At 38.2% G+C, this 24,076-nt stretch overlaps 2 protein-coding genes across 2 annotated transcripts; one reads left to right on the forward strand and one right to left on the reverse strand.

Annotated features, from left to right (window-relative positions):
- Positions 1-2,223: 2,223 nt before the first annotated feature.
- LOC139729506 (neutral cholesterol ester hydrolase 1-like) lies at positions 2,224-5,845 on the forward strand. The gene is made up of 4 exons (XM_071640434.1): positions 2,224-2,364; positions 3,237-3,477; positions 3,770-3,833; positions 5,005-5,845. The coding sequence occupies exons 1-4, from the start codon at positions 2,224-2,226 to the stop codon at positions 5,810-5,812; spliced, it is 1,254 nt and encodes a 417-aa protein (XP_071496535.1). The 3' UTR covers positions 5,813-5,845.
- A 3,209-nt stretch (positions 5,846-9,054) lies between these two features.
- LOC139729517 (arylacetamide deacetylase-like) lies at positions 9,055-12,712 on the reverse strand. The gene is made up of 4 exons (XM_071640445.1): positions 12,479-12,712; positions 10,882-11,128; positions 10,498-10,561; positions 9,055-9,850 (listed from the first exon to the last, which is right to left on the reverse strand). The coding sequence occupies exons 1-4, from the start codon at positions 12,626-12,628 to the stop codon at positions 9,055-9,057; spliced, it is 1,257 nt and encodes a 418-aa protein (XP_071496546.1). The 5' UTR covers positions 12,629-12,712.
- Positions 12,713-24,076: the final 11,364 nt, after the last annotated feature.

Consider the following 24,076-nt stretch of genomic DNA (forward strand, 5'->3'; position numbering starts at 1 on the left):
TTAAAGTCTAAACGTTTCCAGTAAAGAAAAAACAAACAAAACAAACCAAAAAACAAACAAAGAAGCAAATAACGGTGTATTAACAATTTGAATACTTGTGGCATGGGATGATAGGTCTATCACGTAACAATCATGCTTCGGCCGTTAGATATCATAGCCTACGGACAATTCGAAACAGTCGTCCTTGTCAAATTTTTGTATATGGCGTGTTTTGGTCCCTTTGCTTAAATTTACACAAAACGCCCGTGATGGTTTTCATTGCTTTGCTGAAAGGCTTACAATATTCCTTGCCTGCGAAGTATTGCATGAATGATATGCCTTTTTAATTTTACATCAGCATTCCATGACTTCACAGAGTAACTAAAACAAAACTTTCTTTAGACGAATCGTCCATTGACTATAAACGGTTTTCATGGCTTTGCTGAAAGATTTATAATTCCCCTGTGTGCGAAGTACGTAAAGGTATCGTATAGTTTTGATTGGACCATAGCTTCAGATTTATTTTTTTTTTGGTGAGATAGTGAAAAACCTCTTGCAAAATATTAAAGAGCATGTGATTCCAAGAGGAATTCAACGTTTATTAATGAAAATTGGTCATGAAATGGCAGAGAAATCTAAAACAAAGCGATCCTAATGAAAGGTGGGACCCACCTTTTATCACGAAAGCTTTGTTTTACTTTGTTTTTTGATGTTTCAGCAATTCCAAAACCGATTTTGATCAAAATATAGACTTTGTATAGTCCTCTTAGAAGGGTATGCATTATTCTATTCTTCATAAGTGGTTTCTCGGTATCTCACAAAAAGTTTAAAGTCCAATTGTCAGTTACACCAATAATAATGATAATAATAACAATACTAATAATAATATATAATAATAATAATAATAATAATAATAATAATAATAATAACACTAATAATAATAATGATAATAATAACAATACTAATAATAATATATAATAATAATAATAATAATAATAATAACAATAATGATAATAATAATAATAATAATAATAATTGCATTTATAAGGCGCTTTATGACTGGTGTTCTTAAGCGCACAAAGAGACTAAAAAACAAAATAATATTTGGACAATGCAATACTATATACCATCCCTTTAAGGATATGCCTTTTTAGCTTTACATAAGTCATTGTTGAATGACTTTAGAGAGTAACTAAACCAATTCGTCTATAGAGAGACACTAACATCTCAATTCCTACTCCAGACTTGTCACAAACTCGAAACCGTAATAGCTATCTTTAGAATACACACTTAGTTTATGTACATTAATATGATGAGAAAGTAATCACATTCCATTAATCCTTTCTCGGCCAGTGAGTCAAATCTGCCCAAATTTCACACACAATCCTATGGACATATAATACATTTATTATGGCATGCAGAGTATTAAAGCACGGCAGCTACAGTGTTTGATGTCTGTCGAATCATCATGATTAATTTTTAGTTTTAGTTTTGTTCAAATGTTGTTGTTTTTTTCGAGATTACTTCCTTGTCGCAACATATTGTACTTTAAAGGCCTGCCGCAGGTTATTGGCATGGGTATAGGTATAACGTCAATATAGATGCCATTTCGCAGAGATTTACTAAACTGTAGCTGTTCAATTCGTGTCTTTAATTTCTGTGTTAACTGTTCAATCTTTGTATTCTGCTATAGCCCAAAGTAATAACAGAAGCTTCTCATAATATTTCTCCGCTCCCGTGAGTACTTGGTATTTCACGATTTTGTTTGTTTAGTGTCGTCAATGTACGAGCCAGATAGAACAACTATGATACGCATGAATCTATATCACCAAACAAAAAGTTGATAGTATTGCCGCCTACAGTGTCTGATGAATTTGCAGTGTTTCTCAGTATTTTCCCCGCACAAAATGCTTCACAACATAACCATTTACACACGGATCTATAATTGCCAGTGAGAAAACTCGACACAATGTATTGTCATTCTCTATATCATATTCATGTCATTCCGTTTTCGTCCTCATTGTGTGTGGCGTGTGCATGTGTGTGTTTACATAAAGTGCAGTCATTGAGGTTCCTACTTGGATTTCTAACATGTCGTAGAAGTTGTGTTGTTCATGATTATTATGACTCACTGTCAAATCCTGTAATAACAAACGACCCTTGAAATTGCTTGAACTCGTTCATTTTCTTCCAGGATTTCCGTGACATTCTGAGGAGGGACAGTGAAGACGTGATATTGAAACCATGTCCATCTCGTTGATGTTATCATGTGCCGCAGCCACGGCCCTGGTGGTGCTGGTGAGACGGATCCGTGTGCCTGACGGGATGACTGAGCCTTGGAAATACCGCCTCATGATCAGCCTTTTTGTTCTCCCTCGAATCTTGGTAAGTAGGTTTATACGTCATAATAGATCAAAACTATATGAAGATAGTTATGGTAACTTGAGGGAAAGGGAGGTGCATGGGTGGAGGTGATGTCAATCGTGGTGTCAATAAAAGGAAACTTTAAGATTGAAAAAAAAAATCTGAGCAAATACTGAGAAGATATCAAAGTCAACTGAACATTACAGCAATGATCATTAACATAAAAATGTCACATAAACCCTGCTGAAAAAAACAAAGTGTTGGCAATATATGTATCTAAGAAGCCTTGACTGGTCATAAACGTCGAAAATTAAGTGGACGATTTACTCTGGAGCACATGTTGTATTAAAAATGTTGTATTAAAAAGAGGGGAGGGAGACGGGGAGAATAATTAAATGGTGCATAGTTTGTTTTTTAAACTTCAGAAATTACATGTTTTTGATACTTGACAGTGATTTAATTTAGAGCAACACCAAGTAAGGATTTGCAAGCCACAGAGGTATCGCTACACTACACAAAAGACTTACAACAATTGCATTGTTACAATGGCAGCAATCTAACGCCAACCCATCAAATTCACACGTCGACATTGCTGTGATTAGTAAATCATGTTTTCACAAGTTCTCTCTCTTTCATGGGTCAAACGACAATTAAGACAGGCCGCGATATCAGTGTGAAGAAGAGCATAATCCATCGTGATAAGACAACATGATTTCATAAAGTCGAAATTGTGTTATGCCAAAAAAAAAAGAATCTTGTGCAGGTGCATTATCTTACATCTGACATCACCCATCTTTAAGGTGGGGAACTCCCAGTCTTAATGAAATGCATTTAAATTCTTTTTGTTATTGTTTTTATTTCATTTTCGTTTGATAAACATACAACATAAACAGGAATATATTTATGTGCTGCTAAATCGACGGAAGCCGTTCGCGCCCGTGCAGGCAAAACGACTGATATATGAGAGCACTGAGGCACGGCCGAAAGAAACCAGAAAGGGTTCGAATATAAGGTCAAGAGTCACGGACTTCGACGGGGTCAGGGTTAGGCTGTACGAACCAATCAGAAAGAAGAACGGGCTACAGCCGGGTATTCTTTTCTTCCACGGCGGTGGTATGGTCTACGGATCGGCAGGTGGGTTAACGCACATCAGCACTGCGATAACTTCAAACCTTTTGCTCGCAAGTCAGTGATCTAGGTTTTAAGTCAACGAAAGATTTATGAAGAGTTCCATCAATGTAATGCCAGTGGTTGTTGCCTGGAATGTTATAATATTTTGTTTCATGTTTGCTTGTTTGTTTGTTTGTTTTTTCCTCACCCACATCAGTTAAATTACCCATTTTCCCTCCAGTCTATTGTCTCATTTTTTCAATTGATTTCTTCTCGTTCTCCTTTCCTCGTTTCCTCTTTTCTCTTTCCGTCTTAGATTTTTACAACCACTTGACACGTAAAATCGCCGAAGAACTAGACACATTCGTAGCTTCTGTCGAGTAAGTAGGCATATCTTTCCCATTTTGTGTCCTTTGAGAACAATAATTGAGTATACTCATATGTTTCATGTTTCGTCTTTTATGCCTGCCAGGTAAAATAAAATGATATTGTTGTTCCATGGAAATAAATCTAATTGAATCGAATGATGACAGATCGTCTGGGTGTGAAAAGTAATTCCAATTTTAGATTACGATTGGTTTTATTTTTCAACAGAACATCGATTGATGATGTCAAGCTATAGTTTGAATAATATGCATGAAATAACTTTTGATACTAATCACGGTCTGTAAAAATGGAGGACCCACTGTTGTAATGCAAAACACTTTGAAAATTACGGTTTGTCAAAAGATTGATAGTTTCTATGAAACGAAGAAAGTAAAAATTAATGTCCGTATCATTCCCCTATTGTATTTCCCGTTAAGCCATGAATTAGTATGGGTTACCCAATCCAATTCCAAATGCAAATTGATTTCAACCAGTCATTATTTTGATAGAAGACGTACAAGGACATGGTAGTCACTAAATTAATGAAAAGAAAAGGGCCACCAGGGTAATATTTTCATTATTGTTTGATGCTAGATTATAGAGTTCATAATAGATTGGCGTCACACAAGATAGCTGACAATACAAGGCACATCCCATACCATGCCAAAGTATTCCTTGAGAAAATGTATCATATCCAATGTGATGTTCTTGAAGAAAAAAACACATGTTTAGCTTTAGTCAAGATAAATGCCTGGTCACGTATTTGCTCTCAACCAATCATTAATTGATTAAGTTTCCTTCATCATTTCATAATAATAACTAACTCAAATAATAATGGCAATATTGAATATGATTATGAATAATCGTATCAATTCGTCGTTAGAAATTCATGTAAAATGCAACAGAGATAACAACGCTAGTTTTACATAATTTGGTTTAAACAAGTCCGCTTGACACTATCCTGTCATTCCTTATGTATCCGTCAAACAAGCTATGGTGACAAACACTGTATGGAGTGATGGATTTCCTGTCATGTTTGTTTGTTTGTTTGTTTTGTCTTTGCTCTGTATCCATTTCACTCTTTTTTCCTCCGTCTTACATTTTTTCTTTTCATCTTATTGTTTGACTGTTTGTTTGTTTGTTTAAGTTGTTTTTTTCTCTCTCCATTTTTAACTTGTTTGATAGCTACCGTCTAGCACCGGAACACCCTTTTCCTGTCGGGTTCAATGATAATCTACGCGCCGTAAAATGGTTTCTGAACAATGCGACGGATTTTGACGTGGACGCGCATCGAGTGTGCGCAGTCGGCGACAGCGCAGGAGGATGCTTTGCAGCGGGCCTATCGCAGGTTGTTTATGATGACGTCACAATCCCCAACTTCAAATTACAGGTACTCATATATCCAGCCCTGCAGCAGTTGGACTTCAAGACACATTCGTACCAGAAGTACGAAGCGGAGTTCGGCGACGGCGGTTTCCTTTCGAAACTCGATGTCTGTAAGTATGTGTCAATGTACTTACATGGTCTGGTCGACCCCGTGACTACGAGTCGCTCTATGCAAAATGAACACATTTCGCCAAGTGTTCTTTCATCTTCTCCCTTCATCCAGTACGTAGATCGGAATTTGATTCCCGAGGAACTACGTCTGTCTGGAAAGTACGCGAAGCAGAAAGAAGATATGGAGAAGTGTACAGGATCCGATGAGGTTTGGAATGAAGTCGAAAAGTACTACACAGACCCCCGCTTTTCGCCTCTCGTGAGGAACGACATGCAGGGGCTCCCTAGTGCGATGATTCTAACGTGCGAGTTCGATTGTTTACGCGACGACGGGATATTGTATGCGCGAAGACTTGCGGACGCGGGAGTAAGCACTGTATGGAAAAACTACGAGAACGCGTTCCATGGCATTATGTGGTTCGCGACAAGTGGTCGATTCGAAGTTGGCAGGCAAATGTTTGAGGACATGATTGCTTTCATTCAACAAAATATTTAGGCAATACTATGGTATTCTTCGCAATTTGTATTCGTTATTAGCTGACATACAATATTATTATCATTGTAATTCACTTTGCATTAGCACAAAATGGCTGAATAATGTCTTACAAAGTCATGTACTACTGTCAAGACAATTCTTTTACTGTAATTTCACCAATAAGAGGTTTTTCATCTAGTCTCTGATATAGGTGTAACATGCTTAGTGAATCCGCTTCGAAATCGCTATGGAACTTTGATAGCTATCTGATGTTCGTAATCTGTGAATGAGACATGTGAAAGGTATATTGTTTGTATTGGCAAGCTGCTTGGACAAATGTCGATGACAGGCATGTTTTATATCGTCTTGATTGAGTCATTGTCCAGCATTTGGTATTCCATGCATGTATGCAGCTGTGATTAAATTCACTTTTTAAGATGATGGTGCTTAGGATGATAATAGTTAATAGTTAAAAAGTCTTGCTGAATATTTATCAACTGTACAATGTATACTGCACATGAACTTGTCTGATTGAATTGCCCATTTCTTGCAATGATAACATTAAACGCAATTTTTTTCAACATTTTCGCTGAAAGAAGCAGTGAAATCATCGACACTATCCTTCCTTGTCCATTGCAGCACAAAGCAAGGAATAAAAGATGCTAGATGCTGTTCATCTTGAGTCGTGAAATTTCTGAATCAGTGGCGGATCCAGGGGGAGCGAAACCGGGCGCCCCCCCCCCTTTAATTTTTGTCAAAACAAAAGAAATAAAAAGAAAAAATGGGGGAGGGTGCGTGCGCCCCCTTTAATTTTGTATAGGCGCCCCCTCTTTACGGAATTCCTGGATCCGCCCCTGCGTGAATTATTAAATTGTTTGATGATTGTATTCATCAAGTGGTTAATAGTCGATGCCTGATATCGAAACATATCTTTGAAATCGAAATCACCTTTTATTACCAAATAGATGCATAAAAAAGAATAGATTCATACATGATTGAATGAATCAATAAATAGCTGAAGCGCAATGAAAATAGTGTTTGAACCTTTATTATAGGGATATTTTTTTCTTATGTTTTACGTCTTTCAGTCAGACTGTTAACGATCTGGGGTAAGTTTTACTTTCATAGTGGCAATATTGTTCAACAAGATTAATAACAGATTCTACGAAAAAGTGTTAGATGATTGCTTTGTTTTAAGATTTTTCTCTTCTCTCTTTCTTCCTTCTGTTTTTATTTTGGTATAATATAATTGATAAGTTATTACTGTAAATCAATTGTGTTAATGTCAGAGTACGGGTATAGCAATGAATGCAAAATGAAACCTTATATCGACGGATACCAGGCTGATAGCGATGTTGACGGTGGATTGCACTCGGGGAAGATTGAGAGTAGATGAGTGGGACAGTATTTACCCACTGGTATCATCAGTTCACCCTACTTTGTCCAGTTTAATGTTCCCTCCCTCATCCATGTTATGCATGATATAGTGCCGCTTGTTTTAATAGGGAACAGCGCTCTGTCAATAACATGAAGTGTGTAACGAGCACGAAGATAATGGTTAGGTTCTCATGATAGTCATAGATACCTCGTTACATTATTCTATTCTATAGACACTGAAATGTTTACGTTACAGGTATGGCATTACCATTAGACAATGCTGAGAATAGTTTTACGGGTTGTATAAATTATTGCAGGTGTACTAACATGCGTGTTACTCGGTTTTGTGTAGGAGTACAAAAATAACGTTCAAAACAGAGTGTACATGTGTGTCCGAGTTGCTGTCTCGAACTGTATTCATTTGTATCATTTTGTTATGAGGAATATTTTAACTGGTGTTAATCCTGCTACAAAGCAAGGATTGCAAAGGTAGATGATAAAAGCGCATGTCAAGTGCACAATGTTTCACCAGGTGATAATTTTACGTGTCAATTACAATAGAAAGTGCGAAGTATATTTATAGCGTTTCTGACACCTCTCTCATCTTACTCTCACAGGGTGTCGATGAGTACACTTATGCAACCTGTGAGGCGCAGGAGGGAAGCCTAGTTGTAAACTATGACAGCTATCAATAGTTCTGCATGCAGTCATTATAAACTAATAAAGTTACCGATCCATGACATTTCAAATTCAAGTGTGTATACATTACATCTCTATTTGATTTTTTCATCTAACATGTTTCTCAATCCTAATGGCCGTGTTGCTGACATGGTTACCATACTGTTGTTATTTTTGTTACTTCTGCTTCCACAAAAACGAACTCAACCTCAAATGAATTGAAGGGCTCATTTTATATTTCCATTTAAAGGCAAGAATGTGGAAGAGTCTGGTATAGGACCTGTTGTCCCAATCACCACGAATCCATAATATACATTCAGAGAGGCTGATATATTACTATTATTATTATTATTATTATTATTGTTATTATTATTATCATCATCATTGCTTTATTATGTTAATACAAACGTGAATTATACAAATCATCATTAATATCATCACAACTATACCTGCATGGACACAATTATGTTAAATAATGAAGTCTATTTATACACCAAACGTGAGATTGCACGATACTGGAGACTTTGATATCGCCTAGAACTTCACATCACCATGTCATCATGGAACCCCAGGAGAATTAGAGAAGTGGATAGAATTAGAGACTTGTCACACGTAAGAGAGAGAGAGCAAACAAAAAACAAACCCAATATTGCTATAACTTCTATAACACCTGTAATGGTAATCAGTGTTAACCACCAACGCTTCTACAATGGTCATTACTAGTGTGACAGTTATTGCATTTGAAATAATTCATAATTTAATTAAAGCTCGGGCAGAGCACTTATAACAGATATGAATTTTCGTCTGAGCTTAAATTGGAATCTCACTGGTACGTCTATCTTCCCATTATCCTTGGGAAGATGTTCTTATGAGAGAACGTGAGTTAGTACGCAAAAGGGTGTCCGTGCATTCATGGGTTGGGCCCAATATCTTAAACCTGAGTTTTGCGAGAATTATTTATAAGACACAGATACACAGACACACAGACACACAGACACACGGAGACACAAGACACACACTAACACACATACATACACGCACATACGTCAGCTGCGTCGGTGTCGTCAATACCATAAATTGATATAAAACTTTGTATAATCCGACCATTGCTCTGAGCGATGCAAAATTTTTCATGCATACAATTATTCCTCTCTCCCTCCTTCACATAAAGCTTTTCTTACGAGAGCAACCGGTGAAGTTAAAGTACTTTAAATGGTTTCTTTCACGAATTCGATGATGTGATCGATGATAGCGTGTCCAAGCTGGAACGGTAACCCTGACAACGACATTACGCCGTGGAAGGCATCTTCGTAATGGACCCATTTCACGGCCACTCCGGCCTCTTCCAAGCGATGCTTGTAGAATACACCGTCATCTCGCAAAGCGTCAAATCCACACGTGACGATGTATGCTGGTGGGAGTCCGGAAAGGTCCCGTCTCAGCAAGGGCGCGCTGCGTGGATCTAAGAGATTATGCGACATGTGCTTCCAAAGCGCGTCGTTTCCGTCACTGGGATCGGTGCGTGTCTTGTAGAACCGCGGATCGCGAAAATCGGTCGGAAGGATGGTATGATCCACGTACGTATACTCCAGCGACTTGGTCTTAAAGTCTGAAGAGGTGTGGTTATTTCTTAACAGCTGTTCGAAGACGTAAGGATCTACTTCACCAAATTCGGCCAGAGTCACAAAGGTGATGATACTTGGAATTGAGAGTATACCGCCATCGCCGAAATCCGAAGCGTATTTTTGATAGGACGGGGTGTTAAGATCGATTTTCTGCATAGATGGATAGATGAGAACCTGCAGTTTTAGGTTTGGAAGGCTGGGATCATCATTGATTGCTTGTGCGACCGATGCAGAAAGATGACCCCCTGCGCTGTCGCCTCCGATGCCGATACGACGCTGATCGACGCCGTGCTCCTCGGCGTGCTCCATAAAGTATCGGGTGGCTCTCTCGCAATCCTCGTATCCAGCGGGGAATGGGTGCTCGGGAGCCAAGCGATAACTGGTTGATAAAGGAGGGAAGAAATTGGAAGAGTGAGAGGGAATTGATTAACAATACGTACGGCGTGTTTCCTATACTTTAGATAAACCACTCCACTGATGAACTGGAATTTATGGCAATCATTGTAATGGCTGTCTGAGTGATGAACTTCTTACCTGTTTCATGAATTTCTACTTTTAAAGCTTAACTACACTTTGCTGATATTATGTCGATGTTAGATAAAGTAACTGCTAAGTATAAGGTTCTATCATGCAATATTATCCATGGTTGGCGTAGACATATCGTCATAGGCAAGAGGAAGTTCAGTGGTATGAAACTTGCTTCTGTTGATTACATGCACAACAGAAAGACTTGGGCATTGTTCACCCTTTGGGGGCTATAGGAAAGATGGGAATGTTGGTGACAGGAAATGAAAAAAAGAGAGGAAATTTACACGATGTAGTTATCGTACCTGATCGCAAGGCATGTCCTTTCTTCTTGGTCGTGACTCAAAAGGTGGGCCCTATCACGTGTTTTACAATGAGTTTATATCTAACAATTCACCTAGCTGGTAATATTTATTATTAGTGACTTTTACTATACATTGTACAAGCGACATACATAAGCTTTCTACATGACGGCAAAAGTTAATTGAAACATGAACTTACTTGACAGATACGACCACTGCGTTCAGACCCTCAGCAATCTTCCGAGTCTGCGTGTCGTAGGAATCTAGAATGAACAAACGGGATGACAAAATTAATTAAACCCATACAGTGTATGATTCCTTCACATCCATCCTACACAATTCTGACAAGAAGTAACGTAATTTCAGGAAATCTCACAGTAGTTATTTCCTTATGGTTTGTAAAGGTTTTGGTTTGGTTTGTAAAGGTTTGTAAAGGTATGCTCAAGCCATGTTTGTTCAGTTGTTGTAGTGTTGTTGGTGTTGTTGTTGTTGTTGTTGTTGTTGTTGTTGTTGTTGTTGTTGTTGTTTGTGGTGGTGGTGGTAATGGTTATTCATTGGTGTGTTCCGCACGAATAGATCTCACCTGCGCTTCCGAGCACCATTCCGCCGCCGTGAAGGTAGACGAATCCTGGCTGCTTTTCTTCGCTCCTTCTGATTGGCTCGTATATGCGCGCGCTAACCCCGTCGAGGTCAACGACCCTGGATCTTATGTTGGACCCTGCGATTTCGGCCCTGGGACTGGGTGCGGTGTATTCCTGGATGCTACGTATTCTCTTGACGTAGAAATTGGGAAAAGGTTCGTCGCGATGAAGCAAATAAGTCGCAGATATCTAATTGAAAATACAAAGCAACAATAATAGCGGTAGCAATGGGAACATAGTCCTCTAATCATCAGCAACACCATCATCATCAAAGTATTTCATTAGTGTGATGAGGCTACAATGTAACTAATATAACTGTTGATGTAGGGCGGTGAGTTGGCTCAGTCGGTAGCGCGTCTGCCTCACGATCACGCGGCCCGGGTTCGAACCCGAGTCTGGACTGAGCAATGTTGTGTGTAAGCATACCGTCCCCTCTAGCAAGAGGCAAAACACTCTGTCCCTCGGATAGGACATAAAATGGAGGTCCCGTGTATGAGAGAGTAACAGCTCATGCACGGAAAGATCCCGCTTCATTCATTCGTCGCAAAGAGCAGGGTGTTCAACCCGGTGAAGTGGTCCAACCTCACATCCAGCTGGACCCCATGGAAGACCACTGCTATTGCAGCTGAATATGGGCTATCCCGCCATCTCCTCAGATGGAAATGAAACAAACAAACAAACAAACAAATGTAATTATTGACCGATTAATTATCAGAGGAGAATCTCGGGAGCGAGAGATTGATATTAATTTGTAAGGGGGGGGGGGGGAGGGGCACCAGCAGGCATCGGATGCTGTTTTTCACTTTGTCTTGTGAGCTCAAAAGTCTTGTTTTGAACCTTTGGTATTCCGAGAAACGACAATACCATTACACTTTAATAAAAAATTACCCCAGTGATCATCATTGTTATCATTATCGTAATAAGCATATCAATGATGTCTTTAGAATCATTTATCATTTCAAACTATTATCAAGCAGAATGAGAAAATCATATCAAAAATACATGCCACACATGACAATGAAAGTTAAAAAGTATTGTAGTGTAGAATAAGATGTATAGATTATTTATATCAAGCTCATCGATATGTTTATGTTCATGAGAAAATAGAGAGAGAGATAGATAGAGAAAAAAGAGGGAGAGAGAAGCTATTAGACTACTTTGTTGTATTGGTTAAAAGTCAGTATTGATATCTTTCTGCTCAACATTGATGAAACTTTAAAAGATAAAGATGAATGAAAACTCGAACACGTTGAAACTTTTGAGCGGGGATCCTAGTATACTCAATGATTTTCGAGGTAGGTGCGATTTGACTACGAAAGTTTTTCAAACCATCAAAAAGGCGTTTATCTTTTTAATACCAAGTCTGCGTCGTATAGACGGCACAATCGAGTAGATTTGGCACCAAACTGACACGGTGAGCTGTATACAAAGCTTCTGATGACATGAGCTCTGGTAAAGCAACCTCGCTCGCAGACAATGGATATCGACGCCTTATACAGCCAGCATAAGACACAACTCAATGATTGGTACCGAGCTTACCAGCAGTCTTGTTAGGCGAATCGATGTCATGAACAGACGATATTTCACCGGCTCCGTGATACCAGGAGGAACCGGCTCGTTCAGGGTGTATGCGCACAGGAATCCCAACAATGCCACAACAATGGCACATAACATTGTATTACCCTTCATTATGGACACGTTTTGAAACGTTTTTCAAAGGTTGTAAAAAACGAGGCTTTTTACAAAGTATACAAAGCCGGCGGGGTCGACCAACCGAAGAGATACACCATTGTACGATGGAAGGTGTTCTTAGGCGCAAGCATAGTACTCTACTATACTGGTCAGACAATAATGCGTTAATGATTTTCTATACCCGCCCGATGCACTGTATACAGACGAGGGGCACTCTAGTGGTTCGGTCTTCCTGGCATCGGACCATGGTCTCTACAAATCAAACAATTAACAACTTAGACTTTGACTTCAAGCTGAGAAGGGTTCTCATGACTGTAATAAGCCAGTTTAGCTCACGTGCACATTGGTATAAAATGTGTGACCCTTATTTCTCGGTATAAACATTTACAGCTGTAGATGCAAAGAAATACACCAATGACTATATAAAAATCTATTTATTCTGATTTGGTGTAATCATGATCAACATTCCAAAACACACTTGGGTGGAACACTACAATGTATTTGAACGACTGATACCTACATCCCAACATAGCTTTCTGTAACATTCTCCCTGGGAACATCAAGGGTAAGTTGTCAAACACCCCCCTCCCCCTCACCCCCCCCCCCCCACCTCCCCCCCCCACCTCCCCCCCCCCAAAAAAAAAAAAAAAAAAAAAAAAAAAATAGAAGTGCCTGTATTCTAAGCATTTCTCAGTTCGGTGAGTGTGCTTGCCCCCCCCCCCCCCGTTTTTTCTTGTTTTTTTGTTTGTTTGTTTGTTAGTTAGTTTGTTTTTGTTAAAATTATCATCTACCGGGCCACTGTCAGTGATTGGTATTGGGCTTGGAATATGAGTGGCTAGAAGCAGGCTAGGCTGCAGGGAAGAACAAAACCGTCACCTGAGGGCAGCCTCCAATATTTTGTAGCACCATGCATTTAGCATGCATTAGATCGCATGCACTATCCGCAGCATTGATTCATTCACACACGTTCTTCGTCGTCTGTAAGTTCTAAAAACAAATACAAATTATCGCAATATGGTTGATATCCTTGGACCTCCGATTGCATTTTCCTGCTCATACGATCCATCATACAAAGGTAGGTATCATAATGTGCAATGATTTTCGTGTAAACCCTCACCTAATTGAGTTCTATCGTATCAATTATCGTATATGCGGTAATACGTACAATGAAATGTGAACGGCCCCACATACTGTAAATTTTGTTGGCAGTCTGTGACTGCGTTGCGCTGCTAGCTGCTAGTAAATTTATTATTCATAATCATGATTTAATACGAGTGTCTAGAACGCTATGCCATATAAATCAAAACATCATAGGTGAATTGTGGCATGTCGACCTTCTTTTTGTTTTCAATCTTTGTCGGTCAAATTTTCAATGACTGAGCATTAGGTTAGAACTGCGAAGTACATTTTTCAGCCAGCTCCAGAGAGTAGTTGCCGACTGGAACAGATTGCCTCCTACTAGTACCGAGTAGAAACCCTACTAGTGTTGTTGAAGCTTCCTCAATTAATAATTTCAAAGATTTATTGGATAGACATTGGAGCGGGGAGAAATTCAAAACCTCTGCTCCTCAACACACATAGTCTAAAGCAGCAAGATTGAAGATGATTCTATTAATATGTTGAGACCGGAATACTGGACTACTGGACTAGTCCTCGTATCAGATGTGATGTAATGTGATGTGATCTGATGAGTAGTCCTTGGGATAAAGGGGCCATGTAATTAAAAGTCATTAGGCCTAACATAAAATAACTTAGGCCTATTTTTTTTTTTTCAGTAGTACCAAAAATTTAATAGTAGGTTTCACTTTCAATCAGAATGTTGATGTTGTGAATGGTATGGTATTCTACTAGTAAATTTGTATTACATTGACTTGTGATTCTTCATGGCCTGTGGAACCGGGGGGTCTCGGGCCTCCCCACATTTTTTGCACCATGCAAAGGAAAAAACATGTAGTACATAACGTGTCACCACACATGGGCCCCCCCCCCCACTTTTTTTTTACCTCGCAAGTGCGTAAGTGGCACTAGAAATCTTGAAGTGTGAGCACAGTAAGGTTATGTTTTGGGCTGAAGATGCTTTTCTTTCTTTCTTTTTTTTTTTTTTTTTTTTGCTTGTCAGCTAAAGAAACCTGGAAGTGGAATGAGGAAGATGAGCTGAAGACCTTTTTATTCTTTTTTTTTATTGTTTTCTTTTCACTGGAAGAAACCCAGAAGTGGCACCAGAAGTTGCACTGAAGCTTGTTAGCTCATGAAACCCAGAAGTGGGCCCTTCACTTTTGAAAATGTTCCACCAACAGTGTTCTTACAATGTAACATAATTCGTATCTATAATGGGCTAGTCTAGATAAAACTAAACATTGGTTAGAATCTAACAGTTAGTGTGTTTTTTTTGTTTTTTGGTGTTTTTTTCCTCACTCCAATGGAAAGACATGAATAATCTATTGCTATTTCTATTCTATGTCTCCTGATTTGAGAGACACATAAGGAGCAAAAACAACAAGAAGGAAAGCAAAGATGTATTTTCCAACATGTTTTGTAGTATATTAGAAATCTTTTATGTCAGAAATATTGTAAAATATATGACACATATTTAGATTTTCTTTTGACCACATAGTGATGATGACCAGGCCGTTGGATCTCATAGTTTTTATAATCTTATTTTGTGCCCTTAATCTTATGTGTGTGTGTGTGTGTGGATAGATGTGTATCAATGTGTTTTGCTATGCTTTGTATAATGTGTCTCAGCAGAACATTTCCCAAAGACACAGCTTAAAGCATTTTTACCAATTTTTATCTCATGCCTTAATAGACTTCTTTAGTGTATTTATACTATGTGCAATGTGTTCTACTGAAGTTGATGAAATTTGTACACATTTAAAAACCTAGCCTGTATCTCAACTTTTAGATCCATATCTCATGCATATTAAGGGTTCTAGCTGTTTGAATTAATTGATATTGAATGCATAGATTAAGTTTGACACATACCGTATGTAAGTCTGCATGTTACATTAGGATGCACTTTTCAAAATTCATTGTCATTTTGAGTCAATACAAACTAAAGGTAATATTGACACTGTATAGAGCCATGTTTGCCATACTTGCATGGTACAAGTTTCTCTAATTTTTACAACTCAGTGCACTGCATTACCTTGAAAACCTAAGTGGATCATAAGGAATTGCAACTTCACCTTCTGCTCTTGATTCTTAAATCACAAAATGTGATGTATTGTTATCAAATATTCAGTAACCAAAAGAACTATTCAATATTTATTGGGAAATGAAAATATGCAACAACAAAACAAGGGGGGGGATGCTTGTTACTGGTGTAGAGTGTTGTCCTTGGTTCAGTACAAGTAAACAATCAAAAATAGAGCAACAGACAAGCCATTGTCAGGTTCATGACCATCATTGGGGGAAAAAAGTGTTTGTGGAGAAATTGGTTTTGTTTAATCAAGTGGCCTTGCCTTTGAGGTTATTGAAATGGCAGATCACGTGTTCTTTCCTTCGTTGTTCAGAGGTTTTATGTTACATGTACATTGATCAGACTCTCAAAATTTTCATTGGTGCTTTTTTTTCTGCAGTTGAGATCTGTCTCCACGAACAGCTATGGGGCAAGTCTATGACCTTAAGTGACCTCGCCATTGAGACGATGACCATAATGTCACAGCTGGAGGTACTATGTGAGGCTGAGAGTTCTGAGGTAAAGAGATCGAACTTTCAAGTTTTGCATCAAGCTGCTCATCAATTGACACTTTCACCAACAGCAATGCCCATACTTTTTCATTTTTCAATTGTTACAGTACAGAATAATAATAAATACAGGTACAGTGAAACCCCGTTATAACAAGTTTGGTTATAACGAGGAATCGCTTTTAAGGTACTGGTAGTGATTGCGTCAGTCCCATTTTCCTCTGCGTTTAAACCTATGGCAAAAACGAATCGGTTGTAACGAGTTTGGTTCTAACAAGCTTCCAGTTATAATGAGGACATTTTTGGTGCATCATGATAAAGAAAAACATAAGCAATTTTATTGGATACAACGAACTTCCATTTCTTGACCTGCCGCTTTCAAACACGTGACAAACGAAACACTGAAAACCGAATTCACGCTATCCATGTCTCTTTCCAGTTCTGCACAGACTAGGGTGAACACAATAATGCGCATTATACACACGTGTGCACTGTGGACGTATACGATCTCCATGCCGCCTCTGTACATTACTATCTGAAGCAGGAAGACTCGGAAACAAACACGTTATGCTCAATCCAGCCGTTCTCCCTGAGCTCTTTTATCCCCCATTATCAGTGACGAACCAAATACCGTTCCTTCTATGTTTTCTTCTAAACCATGCAATATAAGACACTGGAATACCTTCCGATGTTCCTACTAAGTTATCGAACATAATCATTCAATTTTCTTTTTCACGAGATACACGTGCGTGATATTAGGTCGGACCACAACGCAACGAGAAAAAAAAGATATCGCAGTCAAAAACTTTTCATGTACCGACACTCGTGGCCAAAAAATTGACATTTTTAGAATGCATGTGCAACTCATCATTAGATCCTTTCCATTTTTAGGTCCGACTTCCAGTTGTTTCCCGGTTAGTAATATGAGTGTGTATGTAAATAGTACATATATGATTAAAGCGGAAATAATTAATGAAATCATCGCGATCCCGCTGGGTGACAGTAGCATAAAAATAGTTGAATAACGCATGTTAATCTACTTGAGTCAGTGTTCAGAAAAAGAAACAAACGTATTTTAAACAGTTTGAATAGATCTGGGTTTGTTCATAATCATTTAACACTGCATTTCACAATAAAGATTTTTTTTTTCAGAATGGTCTATGAGGTACAGATTTGCATAAAAAGGATCACAACCTTCCAAAGTCAATCCTGTCGCATATTTTTCTAGGACGGATGTACAAAACGCAAAGAGATTTTCAAAAGAAAATAAAGAACACACTTTTTAATTCCTTCGGGCGCAAATATCATGCATGAGATATAAGATTACAGCCGAAATGATTAATGAAATCACCGCATTCCCGCTGGGCACCAACAGCGTAAAATACCTCGCAAGTTACGGTAAACAATGCATGTATGTACTCTATTTGTGCTGGTGTTTAGAAAAAACTTAACAAACGCATTTTATACAATCTGATTTTGTTCATTGTCATTTTACACTGCATTTCACAAATGAAAAAATATTATTCTTTCAGAATGGTTCAATACAAGAGGAAGAGATAGGTGTAGAAAGAATCACGAATGTGATCCTGCCGAGTAGGCCTACTTCTCAAGAACATAGTGCAACTATTATGTGAAGAGATTTACGGAAGAACAATGAAGAACGCATTTCAACCCCTACTTTTTTTTTCGTCTTTTTTTTGTATCATTTCACAAATAATTCCCCTTTATTCTCTCAATAATAATGATCCATACTTGTGTAATAACAATGCAAAGACTGCTCTTAAGTTTGATTGATGGGTATTGACTTTGTGCTAATGCTTTTCTTTGTTTTTGATGCATACGGTTATAACGAGGTACTGGTTATAACGAGGTAATATCGGCGGTCCCACAGACCTCGTTATAACAGGGTTTCACTGTAATAATAATAATAATAAGGTCTTATTTACCGAGGGTAGCCTCTTCAGTGTTGCCACTGCTCTACCAGAGGGCGCTGCTGTTATTATGACCCTAGCGTTGTCAGGTACCCATTTATACACCTGGGTCGAGATGGACATAGTGGGTAAAAACATCTTGTCCAAGGACATAAGCACTGGGCGGGATTCAAACTCGGGTCCTCCGAACGGGAGTCGGGAGTCTTATCCACTATGCCACAGCGCCACAGAAGCAACTTGCATGATCATGGAATCAATGTTTCTTCCAAAATTGTTGAAGTATAAGTGTTGCATTGCATTTTTTTTTTTGTGTGGGGGGGGGGGGTGGGGTTGTAGGTAGAATGTTTAGAGAAATGATGTGACTGCAAAATTAGTTTTTTTATCATCTTATTGCTAAAATTTTTCCATTGAGAAATGAGACATCTATTCAATATAATGAAGCAATTGCTTTGAAAACATAGAGAAAAACTGAGAGAGTTTACCATTCAGTATACAATTGGTAAATTACGAAGTATGACATCCACATTTACGATCTAAGGAGCTACCACAACCATGTGAAGGTTGCAAAGGGAAAAGTGTGCAGTAGAAAAGTGTCATTCACCATTCACCAAGATGTCTTCTGTTGCATGGGAAATGCTATTAAATAGCATTGAAGTTCAATGCTATGTGAAGTTGTAGTGGCAATTGAATGAAAACATTTTGGCAAAATGAATTTTTCCCACCTCCAAACATCCTGCCCTGGAAAAGATGCAAGCCATAGAGTTGTGAAAAAAAAGAAAAAGTTTCTTGGTCAAGGTTAAACATTTCAAAAATTAAGTTTTATCAAGAAAATAATAGTTATGTTATGGAACTGCTGTCCATGTTCTGGTGCCTAAAAATGGTTTCATGATACAGTAATTATTGACTTTTATTGGTAAAGCTTGATGCTTTGGTGTTCAGCAGAGACTTGACCCAGGTTTAAAAACTGCCCACATTTTGCTGTTGTCTAAATTATCTTGCTTGAGGAGATTTACTGAGAATTTAGGGGCTTGCTTTTTTTTTCCCCCTTGTGGATTATGTTTTTATGGTACATTTTGTTCTTTTTTGTATGCTTAGCAGTAGCAGCAGCATTGTAAATAGGGATTTAGCTATCTTGTCCAAAATCATTTTAATGCAAGAGGCATTCAAGATTCAACATTCCTTAGGATGACAGTTTAATTTCAACAGCATCAACAAGAACTACAGTATGATATTACAGAATGATAAGAAAGACATCAAATCAGCTTCTTTCAGTCTCGTTTCCTGTAATCCATTGATGATTTTATGTGTGTGCAAACAAACAAAACTTGAAGTAATTGAATCATCAGTGAGTATTTGATTAACCCTATTAAAGAATGCAGGCACTTGGTTTAACTTGTCAAGTTTTTTCCATCAGAATGCATTAATCCATCCATTTGATGTCACTTTTTAAACTGTGGATGAAAAATTGAAAAAGTCACCTTTTGCCAGCTCTAAAAGTGTACTTTTTGAGAACAATCATGTTTGTGGGAGATAGCAAATGTTTTCTGCTGGGTTTCTTTTATGTCTAGCGCCACCTTTTGACAGGATTCATACATGTGCACTAGTTGTTTAGGTCATTGTAGCCATTCAGTTTAGCTCTGTGTATGTGTGTGTGTTGTATAGCTATGAATTTTCTCAGCCTTTTCTGTGCTGTGCTACCTGATAACAACATTGAAATAGCATTTTCAGATCAATTGAAAACTTGTAACAAAATTATTAATAAAATCCAACCATCAATCTATTTCAAAACCCCGACAAGAATATCCATTATGCATAAGACCAAGTATGCATTCATTGTATTTCTTACCTTACACACACACAAAAAAAGGTACCAGTAGATCATGTTTGTATGAGTATATTATTTAATATACAAGTTTAGTGGTTGCAACCTTGTATTTCAAAATTGATGTGAGATGTCTTTAGGTTTCATGTGATACCACAGAGACTGTACAAATTTTGTACGTGTTATTTTCTTTGTTACCAACTCCACTGGAAGAGAACTTTGCAAAATTCACTCATCAATCATAATGGATTTTTATCTTCACAGAAAATGCGTCAAATTCTCACTTGACCCATGATGAGTATTGTTGTCCTCGCCGAACGAGTTCGAGCAGGGGACTATGAAACGGGCTCTGTACGTGTGTGTGTCTGTGTGACCGTGTGTGTGTCCGTCTGTCCGTGTGTGTGTGCGTCCGTGCGTGATCAAAATGTTCAATTTGCTACTTCTCTGTCATTTATGAGCCAATTTTGATTCTATTTGCTTTTTGCACTACATGGGAGCTTTGAAACTTCTACACAGAATTTCAGTTGTGACCTTTGACCTTGACCTTTGACCTATATTGTACATTTTGCTACAAAATGCTACTCCTTCGCCATTTCTAACCCGATTTCGATTTCGTTTGCTTTATGTGATGACACTAGTTGAGGGCTTCAAAACTGCTACACAGAATTTTGACCTTTGACTTCTTTGACCTTTGACCCTGATTTTTTGACCTGTATTGTACATTTTGCTACAAAATGCTAACTCCTTCGCCATTTCTAACCCGATTTTGATTCCGTTTGCTTTATGTGATGGCACTAGGTGAGGGCTTCAAAACTTCTACACAGAGTTTTGACCTTTAACTTCTTTGACCTTTGACCTTGATTTTTGACCTATTGTATTGGCTGCAAAATGCAACTCCTTCGCCATTTCTAGCCCGATTTCAATTCCGTTTGCTTTATGTGATGGCACTAGGTGAGGGCTTCAAAACTTCTACACAGAATTTTGACCTTTGACTTCTTTGACCTTTGACCTTGATTTTTGACCTATATTGTACATTTTGCTACAAAACGCTACTTCCGGCGGGGACATACATATATTACGCACCGCGTAATTTCTACTTTTCCTTGTTAAGTGCATATGATGTAAGTATGTGATGATTTACGTCATGTGCAAAGTGATTGTTATGGCTATTGTTAAGAAATAAATCTTGTTCATCTTTGTTCCTCAGACTTCAAGTAAAGGACAGAAGAGACAGCGAAGGCAGTCATACAGCAATACTTTTGACACTCAGGGTAAGAACTAGTCGCAAATTGCATGACAATGTTATGAGTTGGTCTGAGTCTAGACTGTATTTTGATGCAAGGTTGCATTTGATTGTGGCAGTGGTATCTGTTAGATCTTGCTATCTGATGTGTTTATCACCAACCAGAGACAACAGCAACAACAACAAAGAAGTCAAAAACACTAGTGATTCTTTCAAAAGTAAGATGTTTTTATCCTGTATGCTCTACAGGTACAGCTACGAATGTGAAAAAAGACATCAGTTAAGTACTGGAACATATGGCAAGCAAAAATATTCGCGTTCTTTCTTTTCGTACTAGTTTCTGTTTGGGCAAAATGTATGAAAATTCAACACCATGAAAATTTCCACTTTTACAGTAATTACATGTATATAATCTTAAATTGCTGGGAAGAATTCCTACAATGTATCCCTGAACCAGTATCATTCAAATGACTTCTTTTTGTTACCAAGTCTTTCAGGTCTTCAGTGGGAATGTTTGGTGCCCAGTGATTTTAGAGCAATACAAATTCTGCTAATTAACGTTCATACGTACAGGTCTGTGACAGACGTGTGATATCACTCCTTACTGAAAGGCATACTATACAATGTAGTTTGCAGATCTATCTTTTCACCATGACATTTCTGTGTACGGGAGTGTGTGTTACTGAGGTCACATGATACAAAACTCATGTAGTAATGGAATACATGCTATAATTTTTTACAATTTAGATACGGTACCTACTTTCTGTCAAATTTCTGGCAGTTTGGAAAGGGAAAAAAAGAACCTTCCTAATTTATAATTTTTATACTTTTTTACTGGAGGCTTTGAAATTGAATTTCTGTGATAATCTGTCATGTGATCAGTGCTAATTTACACAAATCAGAGGAAATGCCACTTCTCCTTTTGTATCACTGTTTAACCCATTGAGGATGAGTCCCGAGTATACTCGGGCAAGTGTCTATGGGATAGTAAAATTAGCCCGTCCTCAACAGGTTAATATTCATGTTGATGTACTGATATTTATAAGTGCTGTATGTTAATGTCTGGTTTTATAAGCCATGCATGCTGTTACACATCATAAACAAGATGTGCATTTAATGCATTTCATCAAAATAAGATTTGATCCTGTTACCTTTTTCCTGTTGTCATTCATATTTCCTATGTATATGTCTACACATATCATTTTACTGACAGAATATGACAATAATGTATGTGCTTGTTTGGTTCCAGTTCAAAGTATTACACATGGTACTGGTAAACTGGTACTTTTGTTCTTACGACTATCATTTCATATTCACAGACACCTGTCAAGTCTGGACAGTGTCATTGCTACTGATTACTGTACAAGTTGGAGATGAGGTTTATACTGTCTGGAAGCTTTGGATGCACATGTATACATTAAAGTTATCATCAACCTGACACACACCTATTACTGATCACTTAAATTCCTCAGAGTGAGATTATATGATATCAGCAAAGCGATTACTTGGCTTGACAATTCTCCTGGCTTGGATGTTAACCCGTTGATGACTGGTCTCGAGAAATCTTGGGCAGGTGTCTGTGGGAAATGCTGATAGTTATTTTGTCAAAGTCAGCTCGTCCTTGCAGTGGGTTAAGCAAGGACTATGTGAAGGGAAAATTTGAGGAGTGGCTACTGGTCAGGAGCGGGCTGTGCTCCATTTCCAGGTGAATCAGTGACTTCAATTAAAGTAGGCTGAAGAGGATGCTCCTGGAGAAAGGGGAACAAACCCTCCCCCGCTGCATCATTAACTCGCCTGGACTGCATCAGCAATGAATAGAACAAACTCCCGGGGTGAGGTCTGAGGCCAGTGTAGAGTGGTAATAGTGAAGTGTGTCCTAGAGATGAGAAGCAGTGAGCAGACATTATTATACTCCGTGTGATGGTCTCATTGCAGCCTGTTGAATTGGCTCCTCATTGGTCCCATATAAGAAGATCAGTCATGTCAATTGTGTGTGTCTATCTGGGTCAATCGCCCCCAGCAATGCCTACCAATGCAGCAATTTATGCCAACACATACACTGTACACACAAACACTCGCTATACACACACACGCCCACGTGCACTCACTTTCTTACATATTGTCTAATCTTCTTCCACTTTGGCCAACACACAACTCTGTGCTATGCTCATTATCCCACTGTTTTTGCAGTATCACTGCTTAAATGCATGGTGTCCAGTTACAACAACAGATCAAGATGTATAATTTGCAGTATCTCGTGTCCATTTTGATTGACACACCTGTACAAACAAGTTGAAGAAGAAGAAGAAGAAGAAGAAAACTAGTTTTTCTAAGTACATTGTACCTCTCATACAAATTATGTGTATTTGCTCTACCTCCAGAAAAGTGTCAATTACAATACAAGGGAAGAAGTAAATTTAATGTTACATATCAGTTCCATGTTTATTTTGTGAGGAAATTATTATATGTTGAGAAATTTTTGAAGAATCGTCAGACTTATCAGAACATTATGACTTCTAAAAGCATGTACTGGTCTTGTATAGTCTGTAGAGTACAAATCTTAAAGGTCTCATTAAAATATAGACTTTTTTTTTCCTTGTCGGTATTAGTAGTACTTGGTCATAACATACTGTAAATATACTGCAAATCTTTTCTATGCTACAAGCTGTACCTTACTGTATACGCTATAATTTTCGTGTACATAAATTTTCGCGAATTGCTGCTGTCACACATTTTCACGAGTGGTTAAATTCGCGATT

The sequence above is a fragment of the Diadema antillarum genome, unplaced genomic scaffold (assembly GCF_040938485.1).
Source record: "Diadema antillarum isolate AM-2024a unplaced genomic scaffold, OU_Dant_1.0 scf00000020, whole genome shotgun sequence".
Classification (NCBI taxonomy): domain Eukaryota; kingdom Metazoa; phylum Echinodermata; class Echinoidea; order Diadematoida; family Diadematidae; genus Diadema; species Diadema antillarum.

Bases quoted from the DNA above. Each gene is read 5' to 3' on its own strand.
- LOC139729506 (XM_071640434.1), top strand. From the start codon at position 2,224: ATGTCCATCTCGTTGATGTTATCATGTGCCGCAGCCACGGCCCTGGTG. The intron at 3,478-3,769 runs GTGGGTTAACGC...TTTCCGTCTTAG, and splicing joins TATGGTCTACGGATCGGCAG to ATTTTTACAACCACTTGACA. The intron at 3,834-5,004 runs GTAAGTAGGCAT...CTTGTTTGATAG, and splicing joins ACATTCGTAGCTTCTGTCGA to CTACCGTCTAGCACCGGAAC.
- LOC139729517 (XM_071640445.1), bottom strand. From the start codon at position 12,628: ATGAAGGGTAATACAATGTTATGTGCCATTGTTGTGGCATTGTTGGGA. The intron at 11,129-12,478 runs GTAAGCTCGGTA...ATTTTCAATTAG, and splicing joins TTCGCCTAACAAGACTGCTG to ATATCTGCGACTTATTTGCT. The intron at 9,851-10,497 runs GTAAGTTCATGT...TTTATCAACCAG, and splicing joins GCAGTGGTCGTATCTGTCAA to TTATCGCTTGGCTCCCGAGC.